Consider the following 14,438-nt stretch of genomic DNA (forward strand, 5'->3'; position numbering starts at 1 on the left):
TTTGGTTTTAAGATTATTTTAAATAAAAAAATCTTCCTCACCGCCGGACAACATTTTTCGGAGGTCGTCCTGGAGATCTGCTACGGTTTCAAATAAACTGCGATTTTAAAAGAATATTAAATTCTTTAAATATACAGTATACTTATTCATCAAGAAAGGAATCGGTTTTTTGCGTGAAATAATTTGAAAACGAAGTAGGACTTGATTATTAAAACACTTGATTTCATTGGCAATTTTGAAGGCGTTTATCCAACATTTGAATCAACACTTTTCGAGCCACCATCGGTACATGCGCTGTCGCAAAAATCTTTGGCCCAAGATCCATCACAATAGATCTCGTGATCTCTTTGCATTTAGTAAGCTTAGTCTCTCCCTAGTTTTGGGTCTTTTAACGGGCCATTGCCTTATTGGGGTCCACGCAGTACGGCTGGGAATTTTACCAGGCGGCATCTGCCAAAGCCTGTACCGGGTTTGGGAGATCAAGAGACACATGTAAGACATCCCACTGAGCTGACCGGAATGGAAATTAAACGCCTATGCAAATTTGGCTACTAAACGTTTTGCAAATTTATAAGTTCGAACACAGAAGTTCTTCTTTTCTATGGCTTTACAAAGGATTAAACTAACTTTACATAACGTACCAAATCCCGAGATTTGCAGTGCTACCTCAGAATAGAACGATTTGGTTATAAAGAATATTTTCGAAAATAAACCAGACATATACTTGAAAGCAGCAAAACAAAAATAGGCTGAAAAGGACATAAATAAATGTATTATTTTTAGATTAAATTGTATGATCTGATTTAAGTAAAATTTGCAGCGTTTTGTTCGATAATTTGATGTTATTTAGTAGGTAATTTCATAATTTCACTCTTAGACTTAAAAAGTAGACAGATTTTCAGAAGTTTCACAATCATTCGACATAGTCATAAACAGGTAGTTCGTGCCAGGGTCAGACTATAAGGTGGATTCATAAGAACCTGTCTTAATAACCTCAAAGCTTCTGTTGCTCTGCACATATACATATAACGTAGCCTCCTTGCCTATCAATCCTGACTCACCGCGATTCGACCGCGTCCGTTTTCGCTTGGCGTTGCCGTTAGTGACCCGCTTCAGAAATTGATCGATTTTGATGCAATCTATTTGCTTGCCACAACTGAGAGTACAACATTCTTTTTTTCCATTCTTTATTTCACAAGATCAAATCCAAGCTGGACCTCTTCCACATATGAAACAATTTAATTAGCACTTGCTGCCTCCTGGTCCACAAGTTAGAATAACTAAAATTTGTAATTTCACTACAACAAGAATAGTAATTGAGCTAAATAACAGATCCACAAATAGAATACCGTAGAACTATAACTATAGAACTTGCCTTAGTAATTAAAAAAAAGGAAATAAAAATATTTTTCCATATATGTATTTGTATATTTTATTAAAAAATATATTTTTTAACAATAAAATCTATATATCAGTAAAAGCTAAACTAAATGTACATAAGTAAATATTGTATATGTATTTAAAAATATTTTATATTAGATATTGTATATATATAAATATATTTAAGTATATATAGAGTATATAATGGGTAAAAGAATACAATGTATGTATGTATTGTCTTTTAATTGGAATTAATAAAATATTATTATGTATTGCGATATTTAATGGTAATTGCGACCATGGAAAGAGGATGTTGCTATTATAAAATAATACTCACAGTATTTATATGTATGTAGTAAGTGTAATGCCAGCTAAGTAGTAGTTAGAGTTAGTAGTAGTTAAGATTAAGAGGTTTGTGGCTCTTACAGAAATATGCTATTTAGTGTTATTTGCATTGTTTGAGAGAGAGTCTATATTTTATATCGTTTGGGCAGTTCCAATGCAGGAGAATAAAAAAAATAATTAAAAATTTCTAAGTATAAAATTAAACATTTACCAGCAGCAGCCAATGAAAATTTTTAAAAATTAAACATTTACCAGCAGCAGCCAATGAAATTTTTTAAAAATTATAAAAAAAAAAGATTTCAGCTGCCATAATTTTGCTATAATGGACTCGATTCTAAGAAAAGTTTTTTTTTTGGAATTTCAAGGCACTAAAAAAAACATATGTATAACACTGCTTTGCTTTAATATAATTAACCTATTAATCGTTGCACTATTTTTTTAGTTCGTTTATTATAGCAATATCTCACATCGCATTACTAATTACTTAATTTGCCAACAATGCGCCTTGTCATATCAAAATACTTTACTCCACGCCAATTATATAAATACCGATAAGCAATTTATGATGTGTAAAAAAGCAGCAATGTGTGCTATTTATGCTTCAAAAAAATGTGTAATGACCGCTTTTGGCAAGTGTCAACTCAAGTTGTCAACTCACACACACAAATATTGGTGCGCGAAAATTGATTAATAACGTTTACAAGCGGCCGCACGCTTCAAATTGATATAGGTAACACATACGCACACACTTACACTGTTGCATTATTAACTCATGCTCAATAACTCATAAATAATGCAATATGAAATTAAAGGGGTGTTATTTGAAACACCTTATTGATCATAACTGTAAACCACAAACCTCGCTTAAGTTCAAATGCCATACGCGGCTCTAATAAGAAATACTATAAACGCTTATTTTCATTTGGACATGTGTTGATGGGATCTTCAAAATGCTTTTCAGGCGGGCACTTATCCGCAACAATTGCTTTAACTTTAGTAATATTGGAACTCTATATGTATATATATTTATGTATTTATGTAGTACAATAAGGCACAAACATTCGTTTCGTTTTTTTATCATTGCTCAGTTGTTGTAGTTTTAAGTTTTTTATACACATATATAATTAATATGTGTGTGTTAGTGATTCTCAATGCGTTTACAATTCTTATTCTTTTTAGTAAACTTAAGTACATAATGAGCTGCGCATAGTCTCTAAACATTTACATATTTTAATTAAGCCAAAGTGTTGTATATGTTTGTGTGTGTATATATGTAAGTATAAATGTTAAAATGGAATTCTGTATTAAGTACGCATGAAAGCATTTTGCTAGCAATGGAAAATCGTTTAACGTAATTAAAATGCTTTGCCGCAATAAATAGGTAGGCAAAAACTCTAAGTAGCAGAGGCATAAGCGCTCATGTTGATCTAGAAAACGTTTCAGTTCTAGAAACTAGAAACTCGTTAGCTGCTATTAGAACAAGAAAAACGTTTACTTCGGTTGACCGAAGCTGTAATACCCTTCACAACTAAAAACAGTTTACCACATAAGGATATGATTTGGAACGATAAGTTTGTGTGGGAGCTATAGGATATAGTGGTCCGATGTGAACAATTTGTTAGGAAATCGTTACATTGTCTAAGACAATAATCCAAGTCAAATTTCGTGGCGATATCTTGTCATATAAAAAAGTTTTCCATACAAGGATCAGATTTTGGGCGACCAGTATGTGTGGAAGCTATAGGAATAGTGGTCCAATTCTGACAAATGAGTAACTTATCGGTCAAAAAAGAGTAAATGTAAAATTTCAGATAGATATTTCAAAACTGAGGGACCAGTTGACAAATATGTAAATGGACAGATAGGCGGACATGGCAGAATCGGCTCAGCTCGACATGCCGATCATAATATATCGATCTTATAGGGTCTCCGACGTTTCTTTCTGCGTGTTACAAACTTTCTGACAAACTTAACAACCCGGTTCAGCACTTTTTCTGCTTAAATACGTCGTTTTTATTTAATTAAAAAAATTTTCGTGCAGTTTTCAAAACTTTATGAATACAAGTTGAGCCCTTATGCCTTCTTGCTACATAATTATTTTATTTTTTTTTTTTCTACTTCCGCTTACAACTTTTCTAACTTCTGCAATGGTTTTTTAAATATATACTTCATGGAATCGTCTTTTTTTTATATAATCGGCATTTACGTCATGCACAAATGCATTGGCATTTACTTTTAAAATTTCAATAAATAAATTTCTAACACTTTTTTTTTAATTAAGGCAACTTAACGGTCGCATACTCGAAACTGTTGTCTAACTAATTTAATTATCAGAAAATTGAGCACTTACAATTGCGTTGTTATAACGGATTTTCGTATAATTGATGGTTCTTTGCCTTTAGGCGCTGAAACCACTTCCGATGAAACCAGCCAAGGTGACACCATGTCGTTGTTGTTCGGAATATGAGTGACGGAATGATTATTTTGATGCTGTAGAAAGCAAAAGAAATAGTTAATACAACATAACCTCACATATCAAAAATCGGAATCAAGAAAATTAAAAAAGAAAAATAATAATAATAAAAAAAAAATAAAAAAATAATTAATACCACATAACCTCAAATATCAAACAAGAGATGCATGTGAATTCAAAAAAAAAGATAAAGTAAAAATTAAATTTTATAAGAAATAAAAAAAATAAAATGTAATAAACAAATAATAAAAGAATAAATAAAAAATCAGATTAGAACAAAATTAATTAAAAAAAAATAATTTTTAAATGTTAATTATTATGGTTTTAATTATTAAAATATTATAATAAATAATTTAAGTTTTTTGTTATAATATAATAAGATAAACAAATAAAAATATTAGTAAACTATATAATATAAATAAAATATATAATAAAAAAATATTAGGTGACAACAAAAAATACGAAAAACAAAACAAAAATAAATAAAAACATTAACATATGTTTTTGGCATGCAACAACCCAACACCCTAATACCAATGACATATGAAGTAAACAAATGCAAACCTTATTGTCAATTTCTTTTTTCATTAGCATTTGCGCATCAGTTTCACAGCGCTCCTGCTCGTTAGTCACATCGTTTACATGTTGCTGCTGGCGTTCTTGCTCACGCAAAGTGGAGAATAGTGTTGTGCCAGCGGACGGTTTGGTCGGCGATTTGTTGACACCATCGATACTGACCAATTCCGTTTCATTACTCTTACCAATAAGCGTGCTGCTGGCCGACTTCTTCTCATTCGTGGCACGCACATTATTATTTATTATGTTATTAATGAAAATCTCGTTAATTAAACGCTCCGCAGCGGAAGCATTGCTCGCAGCTGTGGTGCTGAATGTGTGAGTGGGCGTTGGTGGTGGCGTGGTTATAGTGGCAATGTTTGCTGTTGGCGTAGTGGGTGTCAACAACAAATTATCACCTGTTGTTGTTGAGACATTGCCTTTGCGAATTGTGAATGTTTCGTTGGCGCTGGCAGGATTCGCTGTTGTTGTGGTGAAAACTGTGCTTGTATGCGTATTATTGTAAGATGACGACGACGACGACGATGCGTTGGGGCTCATGCTATTGAATTCGGATATGAAAGTGGCATTGGAAAATGGTGATATTGTCGTTTTGGAAGCGGTTATCTTTCGCGCCGATGGTGTTGTGGGCGATGGCAAAACAGTCGCCTCGGCAACGTATGTGTTCGTGGCATTCGCCTCTGACTTGCCACTGCCCACAGTGATTGCGGTGCTGCTAGTTGGTTTTTGTTCCGTTATGCTCAAAGTTAATTTATCACCGCCCTAAGCGCGCAACACAAAACAAAACAAAACAAAAAAGTGGTAACACAAAAGTAGACGTAAACACAAAACAAAAAACGTAAGTAGGTGGGGGGAAAAAACAAAAAGCGTGAGATAAATTAAGTAAATTATGAATGGGTGGAAACAATTAATCATATGTATATATAAGTATGTGCATAAGTTAACTTTGTGTGCAGCTAGTCAACAGTTCGTGAAGAGGCTTAAAGCAGTCCCAATAAAAAGGTAATTTTACTCACCACAGAAATGTAGGTGGCATTTAATGAGTCTGGGCCGTCACTACTATACATCGTGTTGTTGTTGTTCGTATTAATACTGCTGAAGATGCTATTGCTATTGCTGTTGTTGTGTTGCACTGTGCTTGGCGCGGGCACAAACATTTGATTTGTCATTTTCGCATTCGTGTTGGCATTGGAGTGCACACCAGTGCCAAGCTCTTCTTCGACGCGCGCTGTAATATAAGGATTTGGGTTAAAACTGAGTACTAAGCACATAAGTCATGATTTATAATGCTGAATAGGGTATAATAAGTATGCAACAAAGTGCAATATAAGAAAAAAAATTTCAAATTGGAACACTATAGCATATAGCTGCTCTACAAACTAAGTCATCAAAATCAATTTTTGACATCGAAGCTTTTTTTTATTTTTAAAGGCTGTTATAGCTTCGGTGCACCGGACGTTGTTTTTAATGAATTACATATCACCTCCACTTACCCTTCAAAATATTGCATTTTATATGTCCGGGCGGCAGTGCGCCACCGCCGACATTTGCCAGTTTCACTTGATTATTCGGCTTATCCGAGCTGGAAAGACGCTTCAATGTCTCTGTGTTGTGTTCCATATCGAAGGTTTTATTTATTGTTACCCTGTATAGTAATTAAGAACGAAGTTAATTAGTAAATATAAAAATTAACAAGGCTGAGCTGTTAAAAGAAAGCTTATTAATGCGAATTTTGCTCTACCTGATACTGTTAGCATCATTAATAGCTTCAGTTGCTAGTATAGATGGGGATGGATCTTTAACAATGGACTTAAGTAATGAATCTAGCTCTTTATCTTTGTCCGATAAGGCACTTCTAATGCTGCACAACGAGACAGATGTAAAATTAGTACATATAAATATATATATAAACATTTAACTACAAAAGAAAAGCTAAATAGCTCGTAAAAAAGAAATAGAGGAAGAAAAATAAATACATAGAAGTAAATAATATTCACAGCCAAGAAATAGTTATGATAGTGCGATAAAGTGAAATATTGAAATAAAAGCGGAATAGAAATAAAAATTTTGTTTTAAATAACAAATACAAGGCGATACACGTATAGCTGCACATTAAATCAAGAAATTGTTCAAACTGGTTTTCACAATTCACCTGAAGCCCGAGCTGATGGACGCTTTGCCGAAGGAACCATGATGCGAGGAGGCATTGTTTCTAAACGGATTTGTATCATCGACATTTTTCGTTGTAGTTGGTGGGTATAAGCTACTGGTTGCACCAATGGAATCAGTGTCAAGCCTACAAGGGATATATATGTGGTACTACTTTACAAAACAATCAAAAAACATTAAAGAAACTTACTTTACTGCCAAAGCTTCCTTATTATAGCAATCGAGTTTCGTGTAGCCACTTTCTTCGCCACTGGAATCCGAACGCATGGAATTACGACGCACGCCACTACTACCGATACGCGCCGCAGCTGCACTGCTTGTTGCCGTATCATTTAGCAAATCTGCATTGGCATTGTAAATAACCGTTTGTATGGATGGCGAGGGTGTAGCCGCATTGGACAGTTGCGACTCGACTGTCGAGGTATTCGTGAGCAACGAGTCGAGTGTGGTGTTAGCCGGTTCAATTGCGGCGGCGGCTGCTGCTGCGGCACGTGCATTTACCGCGGCTACAGCTGAGGCAGCCGCTTCTTGTGAAGCTTTTTGACGTTCACGTAGCAGATGCGACTGACGGCTGGCGAAACGTTGTGAGGGACGACGTTCAAATTGTACAGTGCGTCGGGCACGACTTTGCTGTGTCGTTTGAAACTCTGTGCGCCCAGAGTAGCGGAAACGTGAACCCATACGGAAGAAGTTTTGACGTGCCGAAGGCCCTTTGACCGGCGCACGCAAACGGAAGAATGTATGATGCTCTACGGCACATTTCCACAAATGTTTGCACGCTTTCTCGTTGTACAAGCGAAAGACGAAAGTGTGTTCCTGCTCGCGTCCTTCATCATCATCTTCGATAACGATTAGCGTGAGTTTCTTCTTTTTAAAATCCAATTTACTGATTTTCGGCCAGAAGAATAAGCCGATTTTTTGATCACGCTCAAAAACCAAAATGCCAGTTGGTGTTAGGCCTAAATGATACTCGCAACCGTCTTTACCCTGTAATATATGATGTACTTATTATTAATGAAAAATTTTCCACAACACATTCGACTATAAATATTTACCAAGACTGTGTGCATATCAACACCATACATATCCAACCATTTCGCTTTATTTAAGTAGGCAGTTTCTGCTTGCGCAGGCGTCAGACCGCGACATGTCTTATACTCATCCAATATGGCAATTTCGAGATCCTCAGTTTGTTCCGGCACAAAGCGGAATTCCGAAACCGTGGCCGCTGTGTGCACTTGTTCATCGTAATCACCAAGTTCAGCTATAAATATATAAATTACAATTAGAAAGGATTTCGTGAATATATTATCAAGTCGTACATTGCAATGCGAGCGCACACAATTCAGCAGCTTTGTCATCGGGGCAATCTAAGCGACCTTCTAGTAGATCTTGTTTCAATTGGAGGAAGAATAGATAGCGTGTCAGCTCCTCGCGTAAGGTGTTTGGCTCCGACGAATAGAACTTAACTTTCATACGAAAGGTGTATGGTGGTCCGACTAAAATTATATACCAACATTATTGTGTTGATTTACAGTTTAAGCATTTACTTACTCTTTACTTGCTTCTTTATAGGTTTTGTAGGATCCAGCCAGTGCTTAACATGGTTCGCATCAGTAAACTGTAAACCGAAGTAATCTTTTTCGATTACGTCTAATGCATAGAAGACTTGTTCGTATAAGAAGCTGCCGAGTGCCTTTTTCTGTAAAATTAAAATAATAATAATAATAAATAAATTTTTAAATATTTCGAAAAAAAAAAAAAAACTCTTTATGCATTGACTACTGATATTCAATTATACGTAGCTGGTACAAAAAATCTAACAAGAAAAAATGTTGGTTGTACTGAATTTATAATACAAAAAAACTTTCCATACCAGATCTTGCTTTTGATCATTCAGTTCGTATAGCTATAGGTGTTCTATATAGGCGGCTCCGGCGAATTACCAATTCTTGGAGATAAAAGTGCGTATTTTCAGATAGATATGTAGCTAAAAAACTGAGGAATTAGTTGGTGTATGGCAGACAGGCGGATATGGCAAAATTGACTCAGCTTGTAACGCTGATGATTTATAAATTCTTTATACATACATATATACGATCTGCGATATTTTTCCCGGTGTTAAAAATTTAATATACCCTAAGCAGAGTATACAAAATAAAACATTTACTAACCTGCTGATTTTCAAATCTATTAGGTAAATAAAATCTAAAATATACTTCAAGAATTTGACACACAACACACTAAATTTGTAACATGATTTTTTTTAACTATTAGTTTAAATAATTGAACAGGTTATTAGAGTTTGAAAGGTTGACGAATTTCTAATTAAGGTGGCTAAAATGTATTCAATTTTACACATGATTTACATTCTATCAAGCAGGTGCTCTTCACATATGTATATGTATATGCACATTACCTAGAATATACAAATAGAGAATAAATCGAACTAAAATGCTGAAACAGGGAATTAAAACTAATGGAATGTCTAGTGCAGCCAACCACATAATTTAATTAATGAAATGGCAGGTTTATGCACTTTCTCTTTTTTATTCTAGCGCTATCTTATTTCCATTTATCTATTTGTATTGTATGTATTTAATGATATTTGTAATAAGAACTTTGAATTCGCACTTACTGATAGTTCGATAGAGAGATCTGTATTGTCTAAAAGCACTACGCGACACTCAATTTTATTTTTGTTGACTGGCATACGCTGCGCCTTAATTTGTGTGCCGCCACTACTGTTTGCATTTGTAACACCAGCTCCGCCGGGACCACCGGCAACGCCACCTCTGCTTTCCACATAGTTGCTACGCACCTTCCGACGACTTAAAAAGCGCAACATTTCCCTCTAGCAAAATTTACATGAATACAAGCATTCGCCAGACCACTTTCGACACCTTTCTTCAGCACTCGTCTCAACTACTTCATCAACGTTTGAACGTGTCCAATCGGTATCGTCGTTGCTATAAATTTTCCCACTTCGTATCCTAATTCTGTCTTACTTTAAGCTAACGTCAAGCAATAGTTGATGCAGCAACTTGTAGCTTGCCGAAACGCAACGACTGCGCCGCCGCCACCGCCCCACAATAGTTTCGAGTCTGTGGTTTAGCTAAACTTGTACGTTGTCGGCATAAACCTACTGATCCTGTTCTTACTGCTTTTTGGGTATCAGTTTTGTCTTTTTGGACTTCGCCTGCGATTTCCCCAATACCCAATCACAAATTTTCTAAGCACTTTTTTGCCGCTGTTTTGACGTTTATGTCACTTTTTAACTTCTCCACAAAGTCAGCCACTCCTCACCATACAAGAACACGACCGAGACTTTTCTTCTCAATTATCGAACACAACAACAAAAACAAGTTTCACAGGTTGTTTCTACCATGAAGGCCGCAAATAAAATGCACAGAAATCATTAAAACCGAACCGAAAATATTCAAATCTTTGCGCAATATGTTAATAATGCTTTTAAGTTATTGGATTTACATTTTATTAACTTAAAATGAAGCAATTAACAAAATTATTTAAACCGAAAAAGCCAACAGCACATCAAGCCAAAAGGAAAAATTTCAGAGTTGCAACCTCTTTTCTTCCAATGCTACCAATTCAATTTGCCGTTCGCCAATGTGGCCATTGTGTACCGTACTTAGTTGTTTTCTTATCGGCAGTAGTCGGTACATATTTTAATATTCATTTAAAATTTATTAAAACAACATATTAGCATACAATGATTACAAGTATTATTCAAGAAATAAATATTTAAATAAATGTATAAAATTGCATTGCTAGTGCTAAATAATATTTAAATAAAAAATTTATATTAATTGTTAGTAAAGTTTATTATAATATTATTATATTTTGAAACATTTAAACAAAAACAATTATATTATCTGCAATATTAATATATTTTGAAACATTTAAACAAATTTCGTCTTCAATATAGAATTCAACAGAAACTTATCGATAATTGTAGAGTTTTTGGTAGTGTTTGCTCAGCTGATCGATAAGTGGTTTGCTCTGGCAGTGCCTGACCTGCTAAAGATTTCCGATGAAGACAAAAGGAAAGACATGAAAAACAAATTTTTTTCTGTGAAATGAAAATATTTCATTATCTTTCGGGCAGTGCTTAAATAACTATCTCTATAATTTGTTTAAAAATACTAAAGTTTACAAATAAAGCCAAAGTAAAGTGTATAAAACAAACAAAAACAGTGTGTGGCTAAATTATTATCATCGGTGACGACAACACTCGTAAAGTAAAAATAAGCACCAACATCAAGCACGATGAATTTAGTGGAGAAACATCCATACGGAAATGGCTTGTTATATGTTGGATTTAATCAAGATCAAGGTAAATATACACGAGCACTTACAAAATATAACTTATTATCAAAAATAACTGTGAGTTTCAGGATGTTTTGCGTGCGCAACGGACACTGGTTTCCGTGTTTACAATTGCGATCCATTAAAGGAAAAAGAACGTCAATATTTTCCAGAGGGCGGACTATGCCACGTTGAAATGTTATTCCGATGCAATTATTTGGCGCTTGTTGGCGGAGGCATCAGACCTTTGTATCCCCCAAACAAAGTAATCGTTTGGGATGATTTGAAAAAGGCACCAGCAATATCTATAGATTTTAATCAGCCCGTCAAAGCAGTGCGTTTGCGACGCGATCGCATTGTTGTAGTATTAGAAGGTGTGATAAAAGTGTTTACTTTCACACAACAACCACAACAGTTGCACGTTTTTGAAACAAGTGCGAATCCGCATGGATTGTGCGTGTTGTGTCCACATAGCAACAAAAGTCTGCTAGCCTTTCCAGGGCGACGCACCGGCCACGTCCAGATAGTCGATTTGGCAAATACAGAGCGCGCACCGCTGGAAGTTGTCGCGCACGAAGCGTCCATTAGTTGCATTGCCTTAAACTTGCAAGGCACTCGTTTGGCCACCGCAAGCGAAAAAGGCACTTTAATACGTATTTTCGATACAGAAAATGGCAAAAAACTTTGCGAACTGCGGCGCGGCAGTAATCAGGTAAGAGTGATTTTGGCAGCAGCCATTTTGTGTTGGGAATGTGTTACATGTAAACAAAATTTTTTTTTTACCTGCAGGCAAATATTTACTGCATTAACTTTAATCACCAATCGACTATGCTGGTGGTGTCCTCGGATCATGGCACTATACATGTCTTCAATTTAGATGACAACAAACCGAAAGAAGCTGCATTCCCCATGATACCAAAATATTTCTCTAGCCAGTGGAGCTTCGTTAAGTTCTCCATACCGCAAGGTCCAGCCTGTATCTGCGCATTCGGCGCTGATCCTAACTCTGTTATAGGTGCGTGCTATAATAATACTAATTATTAGTGTGGAAATTATTATTAATATTATTTTTTAATAATTGCAGCTATTTGCGCCGATGGCCACTATTATAAATTTATATTCAACAATAAGGGCGAGTGCAGTCGCGATGTTTGTACACAATTTCTGGAGCTGACCGATGATGAAGAATAAATGTGTTAAAAGCTTATAATAGTTGCTAAACTGTTTTATTGAACAGTTTCCCCGTCTATTTAAAGCGTATAGAAAAGTGTTAAAAAATATATACATACATATATGTATTATTTGTAGGAAAGTTTATATAATATTTGCTAATCTGCAACTATTGATGGTATCTTTGACTGGTTGAAACATACATACATATTACATGCGGTATTGGCAAAGCATTTCGTTAAGTGAAATAATAATTACATAAGATTGTGTAGAAGGCTCGACTAATCGTTCTACTGAGAAAAATATATTTTTATTTTGCTTAAAAATAAATTATATACATACATACATACACACCTACGTACATTCGCACGTATCACTTGAAATGCAATTATTGGTTTTTCAATGTACTCATTTTTGTTCTTCCTTATATTTTGTAAATAATATTTTAATTATAATGCTGTAATACTGTAAAGCATACATACATACATATGTAGTATAAGCAATTCCATATGCTGTAGCAAAATAAATATCTCACGATATAGTATGAGATTTGTTTGTATATTTAATATCAGGTGGTTGTTGGTTAGGGAGGTTGTTGGCTATAGAGTTTGTTGTTGTTGTAGACGCAAAAATAACCCTGAAGTGATTTGGAGGAGTGCTGGATGAGCATTTGAGCGGATAACCGATCTGTGTCGGTTAAAAACCAGACTGTGGTGAGAGTAGGTATTTGAAAGCGAAAAAGTTGAACAGATCGGTGGAATATTCTTCGCTGTTTAGCGTGTTTCTGCGCAAAAAGAGATTGAAAGTTTTTTTGGTCTGAGAGTTATATTTTGCCTTTTGTTTATATGTTTCAAAAATCATGATGACGTGTTACGCAAACATATGTACATATTACTGTAAGAATATGGTTATCTATTTACTTTCTGAAATTATTAGATTACAGTTAGGCGATAAGAGTTGCTACTTATGTACATATGTATATACTATGAATATCGTTCCCTTGACAGTGGTGTCGAAACAACCGAAACGGACCCGAATTTTTAACCGATAAAGCACTGTCAACTCGGCACCAGGCCTCGTGGCGATCCAAAAAAAACAACAACAACAATATCGAGTTCATATACATACTTATGTACATACGACCAAGTATAAACAAAAACGGTAAACTTAGCAAGGGTTTGCAAAAACCAGCCAATAACTTTGTGATAAAATCGCAATCGACTAAACTGCAGCCCAAATATGTACCTACATACATATATACATACATATATAATATGAAAATATGCTTGCTTCAAACCATCCAGGAGCTGATTATAGGCAGCCACTTTGCTGCATTGCAACGCCATTAAGCGCCAGCGTAAATTTATCAACCAATTTCATTAATTGAATTATTATTCTCACTTCTGAAGAGCGCCGCCTGCTCGTGAGCGCATTGCCATCACTAACACGCAGACAAAGTAACGTGTGTGTATGCTGAAATGCACACTAATGGTATAGCCCAAAATTAGGCGCTAATGCAACTGGGGAATGCGATTAAAATACCATTGAATATTAGGTGAAATTACGGCAACGAGCACTTGCATAACGGAGCAGAGGATGCAAACGTTGCTTTATCGCCACTGATGCGTTCCGTGTGTGAGAGTTGTAAGTAATTGGTGCAAATGATGCGATTATAAGGACGTTCAACTGGCGCTTTGTAGCAACGCTATTGATGTGTTGTTTGAAGTGAGGTTTGTTATAACGGTTAACTTAAAAGTAGCAGTATTTTATAGAAATTAACTGTAGTCTGTCGTTTTAATGATGGTACTGAAGAGAACTTGTAATTTCTCAGTTAGAACTGGACTTTCTACTTCCGCATTGAATAATATACATAAATACCAACTGATCAAATTTGAGCCGTACTGAAAGAAATACATTTTCAAAAATGTTGTTACAAATCTTTACCATCGTCAACTGAGCCAAGTGTTCCAAAGCTAAATGCAATTTTTCATACACTTGT

At 35.2% G+C, this 14,438-nt stretch overlaps 2 protein-coding genes and 1 long non-coding RNA gene across 6 annotated transcripts in view; 2 read left to right on the forward strand and 1 right to left on the reverse strand.

Annotated features, from left to right (window-relative positions):
* Positions 1 to 14,438, forward strand: part of LOC125776188 (uncharacterized) — a 205,569-nt gene that overhangs the window by 136,243 nt on the left and 54,888 nt on the right. The gene's annotated exons all lie outside the window — the stretch shown is intronic.
* Positions 3,921 to 10,546, reverse strand: LOC105229888 (band 4.1-like protein 4B). 3 transcript variants are annotated; one of them, XM_049447107.1, is made up of 11 exons: positions 9,582 to 10,545; positions 8,498 to 8,645; positions 8,266 to 8,442; positions 7,999 to 8,207; positions 7,134 to 7,930; positions 6,927 to 7,070; positions 6,516 to 6,635; positions 6,268 to 6,419; positions 5,791 to 6,002; positions 4,763 to 5,536; positions 3,921 to 4,215 (listed from the first exon to the last, which is right to left on the reverse strand). In XM_049447107.1, exons 1-11 carry the CDS (start codon positions 9,789 to 9,791, stop codon positions 4,072 to 4,074), a joined length of 3,087 nt encoding a protein of 1,028 aa, XP_049303064.1. In that variant the 5' UTR covers positions 9,792 to 10,545; the 3' UTR covers positions 3,921 to 4,071. The 3 variants fall into 3 exon arrangements, with proteins under 3 accessions (XP_049303064.1, XP_049303065.1, XP_049303066.1); XM_049447108.1 differs by lacking the exon at positions 6,516 to 6,635 and having other exon boundaries at positions 9,582 to 10,546; XM_049447109.1 differs by lacking the exon at positions 4,763 to 5,536 and having other exon boundaries at positions 9,582 to 10,543.
* Positions 10,983 to 12,983, forward strand: LOC105229887 (WD repeat domain phosphoinositide-interacting protein 3). Of its 2 annotated transcripts, none has more exons than XM_011210377.4 (4): positions 10,983 to 11,297; positions 11,353 to 11,981; positions 12,059 to 12,284; positions 12,354 to 12,983. In XM_011210377.4, the coding sequence occupies exons 1-4, from the start codon at positions 11,231 to 11,233 to the stop codon at positions 12,458 to 12,460; spliced, it is 1,029 nt and encodes a 342-aa protein (XP_011208679.1). In that variant the 5' UTR covers positions 10,983 to 11,230; the 3' UTR covers positions 12,461 to 12,983. The 2 variants fall into 2 exon arrangements, with proteins under 2 accessions (XP_011208679.1, XP_011208681.1); XM_011210379.4 differs by having other exon boundaries at positions 11,359 to 11,981.

Source organism: Bactrocera dorsalis, chromosome 2 (assembly GCF_023373825.1).
Source record: "Bactrocera dorsalis isolate Fly_Bdor chromosome 2, ASM2337382v1, whole genome shotgun sequence".
NCBI lineage: Eukaryota > Metazoa > Arthropoda > Insecta > Diptera > Tephritidae > Bactrocera > Bactrocera dorsalis.

Excerpts from the sequence above, each read along its gene's own strand:
- LOC105229888 (XM_049447107.1), bottom strand. The coding sequence starts at position 9,791 with ATGTTGCGCTTTTTAAGTCGTCGGAAGGTGCGTAGCAACTATGTGGAA. Across the intron at positions 8,443-8,497 it reads TATAAAGAAGCAAGTAAAGA|TCGGACCACCATACACCTTT; the intron begins GTAAGTAAATGC and ends ATATAATTTTAG. Across the intron at positions 8,208-8,265 it reads GTGTGCGCTCGCATTGCAAT|CTGAACTTGGTGATTACGAT; the intron begins GTACGACTTGAT and ends ATATATTTATAG.
- LOC105229887 (XM_011210377.4), top strand. The coding sequence starts at position 11,231 with ATGAATTTAGTGGAGAAACATCCATACGGAAATGGCTTGTTATATGTT. Across the intron at positions 11,298-11,352 it reads TGGATTTAATCAAGATCAAG|TTTCAGGATGTTTTGCGTGC; the intron begins GTAAATATACAC and ends AATAACTGTGAG. Across the intron at positions 11,982-12,058 it reads TGCGGCGCGGCAGTAATCAG|GCAAATATTTACTGCATTAA; the intron begins GTAAGAGTGATT and ends TTTTACCTGCAG.